This window comes from Hippoglossus stenolepis, chromosome 12, assembly GCF_022539355.2.
Source record: "Hippoglossus stenolepis isolate QCI-W04-F060 chromosome 12, HSTE1.2, whole genome shotgun sequence".
Taxonomy (NCBI): domain Eukaryota; kingdom Metazoa; phylum Chordata; class Actinopteri; order Pleuronectiformes; family Pleuronectidae; genus Hippoglossus; species Hippoglossus stenolepis.
The window spans coordinates 10,443,280-10,460,923 of NC_061494.1; the positions used below are offsets into that span (position 1 = coordinate 10,443,280).

General features: G+C 42.3%; 2 protein-coding genes across 4 annotated transcripts; both read left to right on the forward strand.

The window, feature by feature from the left end:
- Positions 1–1,307: 1,307 nt before the first annotated feature.
- On the forward strand, positions 1,308–10,643 carry LOC118118959 (stonin-1). 3 transcript variants are annotated; one of them, XR_004698031.2, is made up of 5 exons: positions 1,308–1,511; positions 6,490–8,412; positions 8,573–8,775; positions 8,867–9,099; positions 10,519–10,643. XR_004698031.2 is itself a non-coding variant. In XM_035172544.2 (4 exons), the coding sequence occupies exons 2-4, from the start codon at positions 6,558–6,560 to the stop codon at positions 8,930–8,932; spliced, it is 2,124 nt and encodes a 707-aa protein (XP_035028435.2). In that variant the 5' UTR covers positions 1,308–1,511; positions 6,490–6,557; the 3' UTR covers positions 8,933–10,643. The 3 variants fall into 3 exon arrangements, 2 of the variants coding, with proteins under 2 accessions (XP_035028435.2, XP_035028436.2); XM_035172544.2 differs by having other exon boundaries at positions 8,867–10,643; XM_035172545.2 differs by lacking the exon at positions 1,308–1,511 and adding an exon at positions 1,531–6,288 and having other exon boundaries at positions 8,867–10,643.
- A 2,188-nt stretch (positions 10,644–12,831) lies between these two features.
- On the forward strand, positions 12,832–17,639 carry gtf2a1l (general transcription factor IIA, 1-like). The gene is made up of 9 exons (XM_035172547.2): positions 12,832–12,946; positions 13,486–13,587; positions 13,710–13,833; positions 13,998–14,047; positions 14,809–14,902; positions 15,006–15,517; positions 16,473–16,709; positions 16,866–16,955; positions 17,061–17,639. Exons 1-9 carry the CDS (start codon positions 12,899–12,901, stop codon positions 17,166–17,168), a joined length of 1,365 nt encoding a protein of 454 aa, XP_035028438.1. The 5' UTR covers positions 12,832–12,898; the 3' UTR covers positions 17,169–17,639.
- The last annotated feature ends 5 nt before the right edge of the window (positions 17,640–17,644 follow it).

Below are 17,644 nucleotides of genomic sequence, written 5' to 3' on the forward strand. Positions count from 1 at the left end.
ATACTGTTTTATTGTCTGTGATTCACCCGTAAGCCAAAGTTGCTAACAGACATTAGGGGTGGAGCCGTGTGCCTTCAGTCTGTGGACCGAGATGAACATGTCTTCTTCATGTGTCTTAGGATAAGCTACAGCAGAGGTCAACGACAGGGTCAAACCGCAGGAGAAGTCCCCACCAGATCATATTGATTAATAATGTTCCTTTTTATTCCATATCGGACTGAAACATTGACATTCACAGAGTCTTAGGTGCTGATCTCCGTCATGGCAAAAGCTTTCATACAATCACTGCCTCTTAAGCAATTTGTCTACAAAACAAAAGCACAGATTTTGTTGCTGCAATGCTTTATATCGCGCTGAACTACAGAGCTTTTATTTTGAATAGTTGTGAACTTGGGTCTGAAGATTGTGTTGATTGCTCAACAGACCTCTTAAATAGCCGACATACAATGTATGAAAAAACACCAGCAGCATTCAAACTTTGTATATAAACCACACACATGAACAGTTATATTCAGTTTCATTTTATGAAAAACATTGACTATAAAATCGTCATTTCAGATAAACCAGGTAGGATGAACACAAAGTTTGTTAACTTCACTCTGCACCAGAGACTGTTTATAAAAAGCTCTGCACACCACGTCCAGCACACAAACAATAAAAAGTGACAGTGTATTGAAGAACTGTTTGAGGAGGACTCACTAATGACAAGGAATAATTCTGAAGAGGCTCAGGAGCTTTAACACAGGACAAGAACAGAACATATCAAACAGGCAAGTTTACAACGGGTACTGCAGTATTTTTATTTAATTCATATTAACATACTGCGTTTTCATTAATATTGAACATACTGCTTGTCCAAATCTCACCAAATTGACACTGCACTTCCCTCTGTCACTAAGAATACACACGCCAGGTGTGAAGACGATTAGATGAACAACATACACCACATACAGTCAGACAGACGTTGGTGGAATTAGTAGGTAGATGATGGTAAAAGGCTTATTTTTATTTATTTTTATGTTTATGTTAATGTTGTAGCCTAAAAAAACCTGACCTCTGAAATTAATTTAATTCAGCAGAATAAAAAAATCACCAAGTGGGAACATTAAATCAAAGCACGTGTGATTTGTAACATTTAATTCCCAACAATGCTGACACAACCAACGGGCCTATCATGTTTTTTGAATTCCCTCTAATCATTCAGCCTAAAGGTTTGTGTTTGTTGTGTGTTGGCTCCAGTTGTTGTTAATGTGCGCGCCCAATGTCCGGATAGAGAGATGTCCTACACTCCTGAAGGCAGCAGCAGGAGCAGCAGTGTGTTCATTCCTGCAGTGTCCCGTGTGTGTGTGTGTTCGTGTGTATGTGTGTGTGTGTGTGTGTGTAGTCGGGAGGGGAATCGCTGTTATAACTCGCAGGATTTACTCTCTGCCATTTTGGAGCAAACCGGCGGACATCAGGAGCGGAGACGAGGAGTCATGACCTGGGCCAGTGAACTTCGTCTGTGACTCCGTGTGAGTTTCTCTCCGTGTTTTGTTTTAAATGAACTCCGTGTTAGAAACTCCGTGTTTAGAACAAAGTGGACGTGGGCTCGGTTTGTTGTCAGTCGTCCGCTCGGTCGCTGGCGCATGTTTTTGTGCGTCTCCCCGCAGAATAAAAGTGCGACCGGAGTTAAAACAAAAAAAAAAAACGCGGAGCGACAAGTTAGCATCAAAACAACGGCGCTGAGCGGAGCTGCCCGGCGCGCGGGGGGAAGCGGGGCCTCGGTGTCCGGGGGACATGGACCCGAGGCCCGGCTGTGAGGAGGGTGACAGCACGCTGCTTGTGTTTGCTCTCTCCAGGCGCTATGGGGGGGGGGAAACAAATGTTGTTGTTTACCCGGCGACTGGCGTGTGAGCCAGACATCAGTGGCCCCGCACTGTGGGGTGTGTGGCAACAACCAGAACGAGTTATTCACACATGACCCACTCTCTTCAATGGTAGTTTAATGTGCTGAAAACTTCAATGTGCAGCTTTCCTAATGGAGTTTGGCAGAAAACCACACTGTCATGGACCCGTTCTGAAGCCGACACCAGTCATTTGAAGGGAGACTGTTTGTTCCACGGGGTTTAATTTACTTTTGGCTGAAATGTAGTGTGACAGCAGCGAGGGTGGAGAGTAGCAAACTGTCATAAAGTTTGCTAACGTTAGCTAACGTGTAGCCATGTTCACTGCTGGCTCATGCTGCTACCAGCCAGGATACAGCAGAAGACACCCAGTGTTTAAATGGTGTGTTTTATTGTTTATGAAGTCTTTGTGAAGTTTTTGTGTAGCTGGACTACAAGGCCAAAGTCTCGTTGTGAGATTACTGTGAAACGCACATCTATGCAAGTGTGTGTTTTCCATGAGTCAGTGACTTTGTGCCTGAATGACTGAGGTCAACATTAGATCCAGACCGATATGACCGATATTGGGGAGAAACTTTAGACCTTATCAAACCCTCACGACAAGATGTGTGTTTAACCATAAACTTGATGATGAATAACTATAAATACAGTTCAAAGTACAAGAGATCTTTATTTGTCTCTGTGCAAATGAAACTTTGTGTGAAGTTAGCCTGTAGATGCTTAATCGGTAACGTATTTTAAACCTGAAAGAAAGTAAAAAAGTAACATGTTAAAGCTTGGAGTAGGAAAACACAATTAAAAAAAGAATATAGATATTGTAAAAACGTGTATATCTAAAAACGGAGAAAGTAAACAAATCCATAAAAAGAAAATACATTTTTGTGAAATGTAAACATAGATGCTAGAATTGTTTTGCTTCCTGTAAAATTCAAGTTTTCATACATATTTAAAGTCGATACCATTAAGTCTGCCAAAGGCTCAAATTGCCCGGTTTTATCGGGCAACAAATGTATCTGTCGGCAAATAACTTCTATTTGATAACGACACGCTGAGCAAACAGTGGATAAGTGCGCTTGCCTGAAAGATTTACACAAACAAACATCTCTCATTCATTCATTCATTCCTGCTCGATGTTTTTATTCCAGTCTTGATTTTCTGAAGTGGAACAAATCCCTACAGCGAATGCAGGGAGTCCCGTAATGAAACTATATTGATTATCTTACATAATATTGATCCATTTAGAGTGTTTTTAGTGCGAGGAGACCAAACACAACAAGCAGCTGCACCCAGTTCTCTGCTGTGTTTAAAGGGAGGACACCGCTCACTTTGCAGCCTGGAAGTGTGTCCTCTCATTTTCAGCTCTGCCCTTTACATGACATAATCATTGTGGTCATAACAGTAGTACTCTCCTGTCAAATTAAACAAGGGGATGTCTCATTTTGTTTGTTTCTTCTTAGAGGACTGTTTAAATAATCTAGTGCTAGTGTGAAGTAAATATCCAGAGGATCCAACAGGAACTGATCTCGTTTCATCAGGAAGCTTCTGTTCGCTCAGTTTAAGTTCAAATGTCCGTGCGTGCGTGTGTGTGTGTGTGTGTGTGTGTGTGAGCAGCAGTTTTATCCTTGAACCTCAATAGTTTCCTCTGAAGTCATCAAAAACAAAGTGATCCAGTATTAATTGAGGTCACATTACGTAGTTTTGTTCCTGACTCAGACAGTTTCATTTCCTGATTGTTGTTCCTTTTTGTGACTTTAACTGTCTCTGAGTTTGAAAAAAGTTCTCACGATATTCCAGATGATTCCACAGAGCAGTTTTTAAGGCTTTGCAAATTAAAGTGCTGACTCTGCTCTCCTACAGACGACAAATGCGCCTCTTTGGCAACGTATAATGACTCAGTTTGACCCAGTGATTGTTATAATTACGTTACTTCAGACTTTAAGCTGTTGTCCATGAGGTGTGCGGGTGATTTTGCCTACTCCAGGTATAGCAAGTGCAGTAATTAGTCTAAGTATAGTAATAATCAGTCAGTGATGAGGAACCTGAGATACTCATGGGATTAGCCTACTGTTTGTTTTTAATTGCAGTGCTGCAATTTGACCTGGAACAAACCTGCACAGTGTTTGGGAGAGAAACTTGAATTCCTGTGAGAATTCTTCATATTTTAGGTTATATATAATTATAAAAGTAATTCCTCATGTTTATACAGTTCCTTTTGAGGGTTAGTTCAAAATTAATGTCCCTTCTAATCCCCTATTTCAGTCTTTGTTACTGTTTAGTTTAGTTTGACGGTGATAAATAACCAGACGCAGCAGAATAGATGACCTGTAACTCTGGTGCATTTACGAAATTTGATAAAAAGTGACATTAAGATAATATTTGTTGTCGGTTCACACGGATATAGCGGGCTGGTATTTCCTGTGTGCAACGCTGCTTGTCCCAGAGGAATGCGTGGAATGTATTCTTTTGTCCTCTGTAGATTTAGCAGCTTCTCATTTCTGCACGGGCAGTGCTGCAGAGCCCGGGAAGAGACGAGCGGCTGGAAATCAGTCTGAGAGACTGTTCAGTAACCCCCCGCGAAGAGCTCATACTTCTCTGTGCCCGTCGCTTTGAACCAAAGCCGAGGGATTCTTTGAGTCGGGAGGGGAGGGATGAACTTGTGGAAACGTCTGCGCGCCGCCACAAACATCCTCTCATTACAAAGATGTTCTCCGGCGTTTGAAGACTTGTCAATCCACCACCCTGAACCAGAGCCCCCCTCTTCCCTGTTTATTTATAGCTTAGAGGAACTTGCCACTGGATGTGTCCATCATGCAATCACATGGCTGTGATCCTGGAGGGAGGAGGGAGGCTGTAATTGAGGCTGCCTGCTTTCAATTATTTTTCATTTTTGTCATGGGGACATGAGGCTTTCGCATCTTGAAAGTGGCTTCTCTGAAGCTTCAGAGCCAGATGTTAGTGAGAGGACATCAAAAGACAGATTGTGATTGAGTAGCAGGACGATTATCTGTGGGATTAGCCTGACTACCACCAGTCTCCAGTAATATTCCCACCCTTTTTCATCAGTGAATACCTGTATTGAAATATGTTCTGCAGATCTAATATCACACCGGCTAAAACCATTCATTTTCCAGAGGCGCCTTGCAAATTTAACAGCTCTGTACCCTTTGTGAAGCTTGGCGCTGCACCAGCTGTTGTGCCACATTATACCTGCGTCTCACAGCCGACTTCATGCTGATAAATGAGGCGGGATCTTTGCCACCATGGCTAACATCTCTCACTTGCATTTTAGAGCAGGCCTTTGATGAAATGGCTTCTCTCACCTGCATTTCAGAGCAGGCTTGCACTGAAATATTTAGATTATGCTCATTTCAAAGCACAGTATATATAAAAAACAACTTTTTACCTCATCAATTTGCAGTATACAACTTTTGAACTCCCGAAACGTAGCAAGTTATTACTTGCCCCCAGGTGAACAGCACGCGTGGAGAGCAAAAGAGGCAGGGAAAATTGATCGAAATGCTTCGGCTATTGGCTTCTTAATTGATCTGCGTTCATATGCAGATTAATTAATAATAGAGATTAACCAAAATGTCGTCTGGACCTAAAACACCAAAGTATCACTGTTTGTGTTTTGTGTGGATAGACGTTTGACTGTTGGGATTTAATTAAAAAAGAACTACTTGAACTGTAAACAGTGTACAGTTAAAAGAAGAGGGACCCTTGGCCTGTAAATCCACTCTCTGCGCCAAAAGTCCCAAAATACTGTCCGTCGCCCCGAGAGTCTAATTTGTCATTCGAAGATAGCCAGTGGGCTCTGAGGTTGTAAACACAATTACAGTGGGAACATGGCAATGTTTTATTTGCCTCACCCATTTAAATTCAATTCAACTTAATTTGTAATGCGCCTAATCACAACATACATTATCTTGAGACTCTCAACACAGTAGGGTAGAGACCTCACAGTATTATAATATTAAGAAAAATACCCCTGGCTTTAACCTCACAGATCAAATTAGTGTTAAATAAACACACTCATGTAAATTACAGCCTGTTTTACATCACTGCTGCAAAATCAGGAAAAACAAGAAAGTGATAATGAATAAATCCCAGAAGCCCTCTATCTTCGCAGGCTTATTTCTCACTTTATAGCTAAAAGATGACACTGTTCCCACTGTTGTGACCGAGAACTTGCCAGACAGCTCAGTTAATAAATGTGTGCATGAGAGATTCTCCAGAAACTTAAAAAAATGTACAAAAGGGAAGTGTCTGTGGTGTGAGAGGGAAAAATCTCCTGCTGCGTCTCTGAACTGCAGAGTGCCTGCTTCAGCTTCCACTCAATTCCACATCAACTGAACTTTAGTTAATTGTGGTGTTAACAGATATGAACTTGTTCCAGGGCTTCAAGGTCAGTCTCTCATTAAGCTTTCATGGAGTACATTAAGGAAATATGTTTTATTTATACCCCCAAGGGCTCTCTTTTCTACCGACAGCATAAGCTGACTTGTTCATACTTTCAAGTTGAGAACTGATCTGTTCAAAATGCTACATTTGGAATATCTTCAGTTATTTCATTGTTTTCTAATTCTTCTAATGTGTTCTCTTACAGAAGAGAAGGTCTTGAAGTGGGGGATAATTAATCCAGCAAAGGATACCGGACACCAGTCTTCTACAGCCATGTGTTCGACCAATCATTCAAACTGGGTCACGTTTGAAGATGACAACACACCCCTCTCCTCACCTCAGAAGCCCTTGCTGGCACCAGGCCTTATCAAAGCCTCTGTACCGCGTCCCAATGGTCTGAAATTAGTGCTTCCTCCAATCAGAGACACTTCCTGGAGCTTCAGTCCTTCCCTTGAATCTCCTCAAAGCCACTCGAGTCTTAGTGGAAGTTCCTCTGTACCATGTAACACACCCTTTAGCACTCCTGTAAGTGGGGCACCTAGCAGTGTGTCCCCGCTTCCCTCCAACACATGGGAAAAGAACGACTTCTTCCGGAGTTTGTCCAGCGCTTCGACCACCTCTGCCCCTTCTCCTGCACCAGAGGCCTTAAATCAAACCTCAGATGGACCAAGACCTTTTCCTTCTTTCCAGGGGAACTCAGGACACTATAACCCTTTCTGGGACGGATCTAGACACAGTGCAGACGTGGACAGTTCCTCCTCTGACTCAGAATGTGACAACAGCCTACCACGTTTCTTTATTCGGACCAAAGACGGCCACGAGCCTCCACGTGACCAACTCCAGAGCTCCTTCTCCTATGTTTGCCACAAACTAGAAGGCTTACGAGCACAAACGGACCATGAAACAGAGACAGAAAAAGATGGGGAGAGGCGTCTAAGTTGCAGAACTGAGGTGTTAAGTGAGGACTCATCTCATTTTGTTCCTCGAGGTCTGTATCGTACACAGAAGAGAGACGGCTGGTCTGTCATGCTCAGGATCCCTGAAAAAAAGAACCGTATGTCCTCTCGACAGTGGGGGCCGATCTACCTCCGCTTGTTGCCGGGTGGTGTGCTGCAAATGTACTATGAGAAAGGGCTGGAGAAGCCATACAAGGAGTTCCAGCTTCTCCCACAGTTTAGGCTCTCGGACCTTAAACTTGAAAGCTACGGCGAGCCCCGCAAAGTCCTCGCGGTCAGGGTGGAGCATTTCTCCTACATAGAAAAGAAACGCTATCACCCGAAGTTGGAGGTTAGTCATGAGGCAGAGGTGGAGCAGCTGCTCAAGTTCGGCTCCACGGTGCATGAGGACATCGAGGACCTGGTAGTCACCATGGAAGAGGAAATCTTCAAACTGTGTGTACACCATCAGCAGAGGCGGCACTACGAGGAGCAGGAGCTGTCGTTGCAGATCACTGATCATATCTGGATACAACTGGATAAGTCGGGAGGAGTCATAGAGCGGACAGGATTCACCCAGATTCACTGCCTTGCTTTTCTGAATGGACTAGGGGATTGTTTTCTTGCCCTTAATGATCTGGGGCTGCTGCGCTCTAACTCCAGCTACGGGTCGGACGAGGGCAGCGAACTCTGGATGGAGATTGCCGACTGTCATTTCCACAAATGTGTGAATGAGACAGAGTTTCTGAGGTCCCGACTGGTAAAGTTCTCACCTCCTGACGCGTGCCGAGTTGAGCTGATGCGGTACAAGACGACAACTCTGGGTTGCACAGAAATTCCTTTCTCAATCAAAGCTGTGGTCACAGTTCAAGGTGCCTATGTGGAGCTCCAGGCCTTCCTCAACATGTCGGCAAGCTTCCCTTCTTCTGTAGGGGGGTCTGACAGGTACCCACTGTGTGAGAATGTAGTGATCCGTGTGCCGGTGCCAGGCGACTGGGTCAAAGTGACACAGACAGTGGCCTTGCTGCGACAGAGGTCACTGAAAGCCCGTATGAACAGAAACGCCTGCTTGGGCTCTGTCAGCAGTGCAGACTCGCAACCTGTCATGCAGGTGTCCATCGGCACTGTCAAGTATGAGAATGTATATTCAGCCATCGTGTGGAGGATCGAGAGGCTGCCAGCGAAAAATATGGGTAACGCATTTCTGAGAGATACATTTTAGCCTCCCTGCACCACAGCCTAACAACTCAGTTTCTCATTAGCTACCTGGCCCTGTTTACTTGTGCATATTCACAGTATGTTTGCCTCTTAGTGGTGGTCACTACAAGTGACCTTTGTTTTCTTTTTTTGCAGCAGTGGATCATCCCCATTCCTTCTCCTGCAAGCTAGAGCTGGGATCTGATCAGGAGATCCCAAATGACTGGTACCCTTTCGTCACGATGGAATGTGAAATAATGGGAGCAGTCGTGTCACAGACCAGGGTGAAGTCTCTGGGCACCGCGAACGACATCCAGCCGCAGAAACATCTGACCAGCTGGACACGATATCACTGTCAGGTAAGATGTTTAAACAGAAGGAAAATTATGTCTTGTTTCAATGCGTGCGCCAATTTTAATGTGCGACTTACTTAATGTTGTGTTTTTTTAGGTGGAAGTGGAGAAGAAATGGATTGAAACAGAGTCAGAGAGGCAATCAGGCTGTATGACACAGTGACGATTAAAGAAGCTCTGAAGACGACGCTATCCTTTTGGTCTACGACATTTCCCGAAACCTTTTTGATCGTCAAACGGGATAACAACAAAAAAAAACAAGAACAACAGGGTGATGAGGGACTTTCTGCTTATATCCGGTGTCGCATTCATCTAATTACACATAGCCTGGTAATCAATTTTGTATCCTTTTCATTGAGACTGAATTAGTCTAGACCTAATCAAAACTTTAACATTGTCATTTTACCTAGCACTTTACATGTAATAGATTAATTAATTGTAAGATTACAGTTTATATGAGTACTGTATATAAGCTTGCATTTGCATCATCTGCACTGCTCTCCAGAATGATTGGCAACAAAGGTTTGCCAAACAGACTGAATGAGATAAAAGGCATCAGTAATGAGAAATATTCACTGTGTGTTAGAAAAACAAATTGCCAGCAGAGGTTTAGGGTGTGACCCTTGTTGTTGCCCTGCATTGTTTAAACATGACCTAGTTACAAACCAGTTCATTTAGGTACGACTCCTCTGTTTCTACTAAATATATTTTTTTCAGAAGACACGTTTACATGGAAACCAATATTCCAATATTAACCCAATTAAGACAATAGTCTGAATAAGACTTTGCCATGTAAATACATTTTGGGATTACCTTTACCTGAATAAGTTCATACTCGGGATATGTGAAGTATTCTGACCTTAGTCGCATTATGAAGACATGTATACTTATTAATCGCAATATAAGGTCATATTCCACTTTTCACAGCATTTAGCGAGATCGACTTGCAGCAGTTACCAACTGCTTGACGACGCATGCCCTGGGTTGGAGTGTTAACAAGCAGTAGGACGTAATGTTGGCATGAGTCAAAATCAGACTATGCTCTGTAACATGTAATTGACAATATTAATAACGTATTCTATTAGCAACTCATAAACAAAAGTAATGTCTTATTCAGAATAAAGTCAAGTCAGAATATTGCTCTCCATGTAAACAGTAGTAGCATTATAGTTGTTGATTAATGTGCCTTAAGAATCTCAACACCCCATGCAACAGTATGTGTCAGGCAAAATAATGTGAACACATTTGATCACACAAAACCATTGGTTCACAGTCTCACAGATCAGCATCTGTCCGAAGAGTCAGTAACTTGAGACCAACACACAAGTAAATAATTGTTTAGCCTAATTGCAAGTGCATTGGCTGCAAGATTATTAAATATTTTGAAGGGTAACTATTTTGCTTTTGCCAAATACACACAAAGTGCACTTACAAAGTGAAACCGTTATCCAGACACTAACACTGATTAACCTGCAGTATGTCCCACCTTTGGAGTGGTTTTTGAAAAAGTGATCATAGTAACAGCTATACACAAACGTTACTGTGCAAAAATGCTATGCAACATAGGATGCTAATATTATTATCGGTGAGGATTTTTTTTTTTTTCTTCACATGAATACAACTCATTACTTTTGTTGCTTACCTCGAGCTGACCGTTGACTTTATACCAAGGTTGTATCTCTGGAGAACTGTTATTTAAACAAATCAAATCTTTATTATGTGATCTTTCTGCCTCTGGGTTGTGAATAGGTTGAATGGAAAAGAGTGGGTGAAACTTCGTGGTGAACAACAAGGCCTTCAATGATGACTTGTATGTATGAGGTACCTGGCTTAAGCTGGATATTATGTACATCAAGATTAAAAATTGAAATAAACCTGTATGACTCCTGGTACTTCTTCATAGATGTTGTCAAGACTGGAATAAAGTGTCCTGCTCTCACTCCCTCTACTGAAACTTTAAACACTTTTATACCTTGTTAAAAGTCCCAAAGCATTAATTGCATCTTGGAATGTGGCCAAACACATAAAATGAATGTCCATGTCTATCTTAAGGGGCGGCATGGTTGTACAGTGGTTAACGCTGTAGTCGAGGTTCACTTACTTACCTTACTTTCCAAAAATAAGCAGATTAGGGTTAGGTTAATTGGTGACTCTAAATTGTCAGTTGGTGTCAACATGAGTGTGAATGGTTGATTGTGTGTTGGCCCCATTTCTCACCTAATGTCAACCAGGATTGATTAGTGTAGGATTGGCTCCCACAATGATAACTCACTGAGCATGTTCATGATCTGGAATGTGATCTGTTAGGTGTAAAAAGATTTTTAAACAAAGTCCTATCAACTTTTGTTTCACTAGTCAAAATTATATGTTTGACCATGACTGCAGATTCTTTTTTAGTAAGTTGTAACTGATCATCACAGTGTGTTTTGTTTGTGGCTGTAATTGACAATGGTTAATTCCACGTCATGCTGGCTCTGTGCAGTTCTATGAAGGATAATATATTGAGTGTCATTTTCTCATACTCCAAGCGAAGCCTCTCTCTCAGTCCACTGGAGCTTTCCATCAATGTGCGCCTGATGGTTTCAGCGGCTGCAGTAACAACAGTGCCATGTGGTGCTGCTGCTCTTCAGCCTCAGCACTCATCCTCATCAGAGGAGTCAGCCCACAGTGTTGAAAGAGTGCCAGCGTTGCCAATCATATGCTCGGAGGAAGCAAGGGTCACGGATCCTGCTGTTTTTACAAATCTATTGAACGCCACGTTCAAAAACCAAGCGTTTGTAAAGGGGTGACATATTTTTAACTCCTGGCAGTGTGCACTCATGGGATGAGAAATCTGCACTGAGCGCCCAGCACTGTGGAAAAGTGTAAGCTCTCTGTTGAAAGTGAGCAGAGAACTATAATGGAAATGTTCTGTTGGACAGGAATATCTTTGAGGCATTGGGTAACCGCAGCTCTCTCTGAAACTACATGTGTGAGATAAGCCACTGCTCAGGCACCGACGCCGTATTCAGCATTAGGATGTTTGTGTTGTGTTTTTGTCTGTTGGTTTTACTGTTGCTAAATTAAAGTATTTGAGGCTCCAGTAAAATGACCTGCAGGGGTACCCAGCATTTTCACCCCCTGCTGTTAGTACATTAAACAGTATTATCGCTATTTTGTGAGACAAGGGGAGTTGCAGCAGGGCAGGAAAAGCAGAAGATTGCCTGGGGCATTAATCTGAGTGGGGCCCCCCCCAGACTATGTTCCACAGTAAACTTTGTGAGTACCCCCTTAAATTTATGATGGGCTATGTACAGGAAACTGCACTGACGCCATGGTAAACAATTTACTGTCACTTTTTTATTGTTTACACGATGGACATTGTGTGCAGGGCTTTTTATAAACAGACTTTGGTGCAGAGTTAAGTTATAAAGGTTTGTGTTTATCCTACCTGGTTTATTTACAATAAAGATTTTTTAGAGTCAATGTTTTTCTTAAAATAAACTGAATTTGCTTTATTACTGTTTTCTTGTTTTCTTAACTGCTGTTATTTTTACATACACACAATCTTCAGACCTAAGTGCACAACTTTTCAAAAATAAAAGCTCTATAATTCAGCTCGACATGAAGTACTGCAGCAACGTAACGGACATTGTGCTTTTACTGGGAAGACTAATTGCCAATAGACTAAAGAGGAAGGGATCCTGTGAATGCTGTTGCCACGACAGAGATCAGCACAGCACACCTGTGAATGTCTGCGCCGGTGCGATGGGGTGAAATAAAAATAATCCAATCACCAAAATGATCTGGGAGCAATTTTGATCCACAGTTTGACCCGGTTGCCGACCACTGCCTTTTCTGGGTAAAGTCAAGTATAACATGATTGGTTTGTGAGATATGTGAACCACATACAGACAGACATTTGTGGGATTAGTTGGTAGATGCACACTATGCACTTTGTTTAAAGTTTTGAAACAAAAAAAATAATCGAAAGGTGTGTGGGTAGGTGGGGGTGGATTGGATGTAGGGGCCCCTAGGTGTCCTGAAACATCTCGGGAACACCCCTGCCACTCCCCCCGTGCAGCCTGATCACTGTCACCTGTGAGTTCATCAAGGAGCTGCAGGCAAAACAAACATCGCCATTAACTTCATGTGTCCAGCCGCCTTCAGAAGCATGTTGTCCAACACGGGCCCGGTGGTAAGCCCTGCTTTGTTTTTAGCCAGTTTTGCTAAAAGCTAACTCACAACAACAGTGTTTTGTCGTGTGTAGCCTTGTGAACTAGCTTCATTGTTAGCCTCCAGCTGTTTATTCAATTCGTCTCGTTGCCAGACCTCATTCAAAAATCTAGCATTTTTTTTATCACACTTATCTCTCTATAAACAGCTGCCATTTAACAAGTCTGTTAAGAAATATTTAATGTTTAACCAGGATCTTTTTTTGGTGTTTGATTGACTGAAATGAATGAGGAATCTGATCTGAAGTATACTCTGAAAATAAAAAAAAGTACACACCAAAGTAATACTATATGCCACTGATGTGTTGAATGTAAGCCGAAATGAAGAGTGGATTTGACATGTGCAGAAAATGTCCTCAGTTACATCGAGGCCCATGAGTCTGTGTTTTACAGCAGGAGTGAACACAGAAAAGGCAGATTTTTGAAAGGGCTTCTGTTGTTTAATGGATCTCTTCATCCTCGCACAAGCTTCTGACTTCAAAGTGTTTGTAACCCGCTTCAGGCCAAACTCTACTTGTCCATAATTGACGATGTGATCGAGAGCATGAGGGAGCTCTACCTGGATGAAGGGCTGGAAGACCGAGTCCTGGACGATTTAAGACGTGTGAGCAAACTGTAGCACACACCTTCACTGTGGGTTGTCAGTCCCTGCAAAGTTGTATAATGCAGAAGGGAAGTGTGCTCCACAACAGGAAGACCGACTGCTCTCTCTTCTGCTCTGTGCAGCTCTGGGAGTCCAAGATGATGCAGTCCAAAGCTATGGAAGACTTCAGGAAGAACAACATCAACTCATCCAACTTTGTGCTCCAGCTCCCAGACCACTACGGCCAGATCGACCGAGAGCGCACAGGTTACATTTCAGTTAGAGTTAGACAGATAACAGTGTGAACCTGGGCACTTTAGTTATGAACACAAGGAGTACAAACTAATTGTGTGTGTGTGTGTGTGTGTGTGTGTGTGTGTGTGTCTCTCCTCTCTCTCTCTCATCTGCTCTCTTCTGATTTCTGCTACCAGCCACAGTCGTGATCCCTGCGAGTCAGAGTATCCACAGGTTCCCAGTCAAGGCAAGTGTATTCTAGGTTTACAGTGTATCTACTATCTGACAGTATATGGCTCCTTACACGAGGGCAAATAACAGCTGGAAGAATTCTAACCATATAAGCATCTGAATTCTTACTGTTAAATTGTATCACTGCTGAATGCACAATGTTGAGATTTATAGCATTGAAATATATTAAGCTGAAATTTGCCTGTCTCAATTCATTTGGTTTGAACTTCCCTTTTTTTAAATGAAAGACTCCTTCTACATTAATGGAAACAATGAGTCTTAGTTTCAGGGGATAATATAGTTTTTTTTATTAGTTCATGCTGACAAGAGAAAAATGTGTGTATACAGATACTGTCCAGGTTAATTAATTATTGGTATACGATTTAAAAACATTAATATCCATATACGCCTCACATGTCAAGTTATTCTTTAACTTGACATGCATCAAACAGAATTATGCATATTATATGAAATGTCTGCAAATAGATCCTCTATATCCTATACACTGGGGCTTTAACTTTATTGTTTTTATTTCATATTTGTATCTTTGGTTTAGCAACTTGATTTATTTAAAATTGAAGCGTTCTGACTGAATATTGAATGTGAGCAAATTGGATGTATTTTTCTAAAATATTGGAGCCTTGAATTTTATTCCCCTGAAACCTGAAAGTTCTTAAAGTCTAAAGTCATCATGTGGCAGCCACAACCTCACAGATTCATTGAGATGGTTGTCATAGTGAAGTATTTAACTCTTTTACACACAATGTTTAATTGCAGAACAACTCAGAGACACTTGCTACTTTTTCTCTCCCCGCTGGGTTAGCTTACCCTGTGCAGATACCAGCAGGAGTCACTCTACAAACAGCCTCTGGTATGAGATGACTTTACCGTCCATGGGCTAACATTTGTTGTAGTTGTCAGCCGGGAATAACTAGTAGAAATAACACTGCACTCTATTCTTTTGTCTCACTAAGGTCAACTTTACAAGGTCAATGTTCCTGTCGTGGTTACTCAGGCCCCGGTGGGTCAGAAGCCTTTATCCCTACACATACAGAAGGCTCCTGCCCCTCAGTCAACTGCGGCCCCTCCAACTACCAAACCTCCTCAGCAGGTGGAGCCACCCCCTGCTCCAGCACCTTCTGTCTCCCAGTTGCCGCAGCCCGATTTACCCCCCAGTCCAGAGAGCAGCCCCGTCCAGCAGCCACAAGTTCCCGCCGCTGGCGCCACGCAGCTTCCGGTTGTCCCCTCTCCACCGGCAGAAGAAAATGAGCCGAGTGCCCAACCTGAACCCGTGAACTACAGTATGACCTCCTCACCCTGCAGTCAGTTATTAGAGGAGGCCTTGGCGCAGACGACTCAGTTAAAGAGCAGAGACATAGATGACATCCTGAAAGAGGTGATTGAGGAGGAGAGAGTGAAAGCAGAACGGAGGAGGAATCTGCCACCTGCCAGAACTCAAGATCAGACCGAGGCTGTCCTCGCTGGGGTAAGTTGATGAGAATATTCCCTTTTTTAAAGTAAATAGCACAAACGGTGACAGGAAGAGGCCAGATGCTGTGGTGCAGATGTGTATTATTGAGTGAATAATTCGACATTATCGTAAATAATAATAATATATAATGATAAACTTTAGGGGGCTTAATTAAAAGAAATAAAACAGATCATAAAGCAGCAGGGAATAAAAGGAAGTTATATGAAAAATGTAAATGACACTAAAAGAGAAATCTTTATTAACATCAACTTAATAAAGATTTTTGATTCCACTGTTCCACAGTTTGAGGGAACTTTCATGTCTCTGTACTAAAGCCAGCAGCTTATTAGCTTAGCATAAAAGACTGGCTCTGTCCACTGTTAGCAAAATCTGACTTCCAATATCTGCCAATATGTCAACATGTTGCATATTGTCTTTAAAATGACAAACAAAACAATAGCTTTATGCTAAGCTAACCAGTTGTTGGCTGTGGCTTCATATTTACTGGAGCTGTATTATTGATCATATCGTCTAACTCTAAGCACAAAAACTAACGCGTATTTCTCAAATGTCCTTAAAAGCAAAAGTTAGACAGTGTTAAAGATGTAGGTGTGGAGTTGCCAGATAGAGACTGTAATGAAACACATTCAGTTGCATTGTGGGAAGTGTAGGATCCAGTATTTTGGGAGTTTGACCCATACTCGCTTCAATATTCTTGCAGTGCCCCTTTAATTTCTCTGGAATAAATACTTTGAGAAGAAATTATTATTCATGTTTTCAAACTTGAATATGGATTCCATTAAAATCTCAATTGCCTCCAGTGTTTTAAAAGCAAACCACACTGCTGTGATGTCATCTGAAGCGAATTCAAGTGTGCAATCGAATTGGGCAGAGAATCGTAGTCGGTCACACACAAGTTCAAATTTCAAGTAGCTTAAAGTTGACATTTCTTCTTGCATTCCCTGCTAAGCTGGACCTTGACTACAGCTACAGTGAACTGTCGGACATCGTTCAGCTGGACGGTCCCGCAGACAACTCCGACGCCGAGGAGGAGGGTGGAGCTCCGCTGGAAGAGAATGACTTTCTGGGTATCATCAATGCAGAGGCCATAAAGGCCCTGCAGGAGGGAGGTGGAAGCAGCGATGGCAACAGCATCTCCTCCAGCAGTGACAGTGAGGGAGCAGATAAACTGTCTGCAGAAGACGAGGTGAGTGACAAGTACTTTTGATGTTTTATCTGTTATTGCATGCAAAACTTTGTGGCTCTCCTTAGAAATGGAATTTTGCAGGCAACAAGCATTTTTTTTTTTTCACAACAGCATTTATTTGATTGCACATTAATTTACACACCTTCTGTTCATGAGGATCCCTTGAACTCGGGCGATGACGTGATTGAGCAGGACATCCCGGATCTCTTTGACACCGACAACGTCATCGTTTGCCAGTACGACAAAGTAAGAAACATCTCAACTCCCCCCCCGCGGCAATTCGTTACCTCTCAGCAAAGCCGAGCGCTGAATGCCGACTGTTTATATTGTAAAATGTGTTTTCTATTGCAGATTCACCGCAGCAAGAACCGCTGGAAGTTTCATTTGAAAGATGGTGTGATGTGCTACGCGGGCAGGGACTACGTGTTCTCTAAAGCTGTCGGGGAAGCTGAGTGGTAATGAGCTTTAGTTCTCCTGAGCACATCAGATAATCGTGTTGAAAGAGGGAAAGCGATGATTTAATAGGGAAAGACAATTATTGAATTTAGACCTCTTGTTGGTGTAATTTGGCTCACAGAGCTGCAAGTTTAAACACCACTGTGCAAAATTACTGATACTTCTGTTTGTCTTCTTTTTCTGGAAGGGGGGTTAGGTAATTATCAGAGCAATCCTGCATCATTTACGATGCTTCGAACGATAACTTACAGTGGTGCCTGTGAATCCAATTTACGGAGAAAGCCAGCATGAATTTATGTTGTATAATATTCTGTTAAATAGTTTTCTTTTGAACAAAAAATTATCTGACTTGGAGTTTGTTTTTTTCTCTGTCATGACAATGTTGCTCTGAAGGCACCAACACGCCGTTTGATTTTCTGCCATTGTAATGTGTTGCCTTTTGTTCATGAATCAAATACACTTGACTGTACTGTGGTGGT

What these genes read in the sequence shown, in the direction of transcription:
- LOC118118959 (XM_035172544.2), top strand. Translation starts at nt 6,558, where the DNA reads ATGTGTTCGACCAATCATTCAAACTGGGTCACGTTTGAAGATGACAAC. An exon ending in GCTGCCAGCGAAAAATATGG is followed by an intron (nt 8,413 to 8,572) that starts GTAACGCATTTC and finishes CTTTTTTTGCAG; the next exon opens with CAGTGGATCATCCCCATTCC. An exon ending in GGACACGATATCACTGTCAG is followed by an intron (nt 8,776 to 8,866) that starts GTAAGATGTTTA and finishes GTGTTTTTTTAG; the next exon opens with GTGGAAGTGGAGAAGAAATG.
- gtf2a1l (XM_035172547.2), top strand. Translation starts at nt 12,899, where the DNA reads ATGTGTCCAGCCGCCTTCAGAAGCATGTTGTCCAACACGGGCCCGGTG. An exon ending in TCCTGGACGATTTAAGACGT is followed by an intron (nt 13,588 to 13,709) that starts GTGAGCAAACTG and finishes TGCTCTGTGCAG; the next exon opens with CTCTGGGAGTCCAAGATGAT. An exon ending in CCGAGGCTGTCCTCGCTGGG is followed by an intron (nt 15,518 to 16,472) that starts GTAAGTTGATGA and finishes TTCCCTGCTAAG; the next exon opens with CTGGACCTTGACTACAGCTA.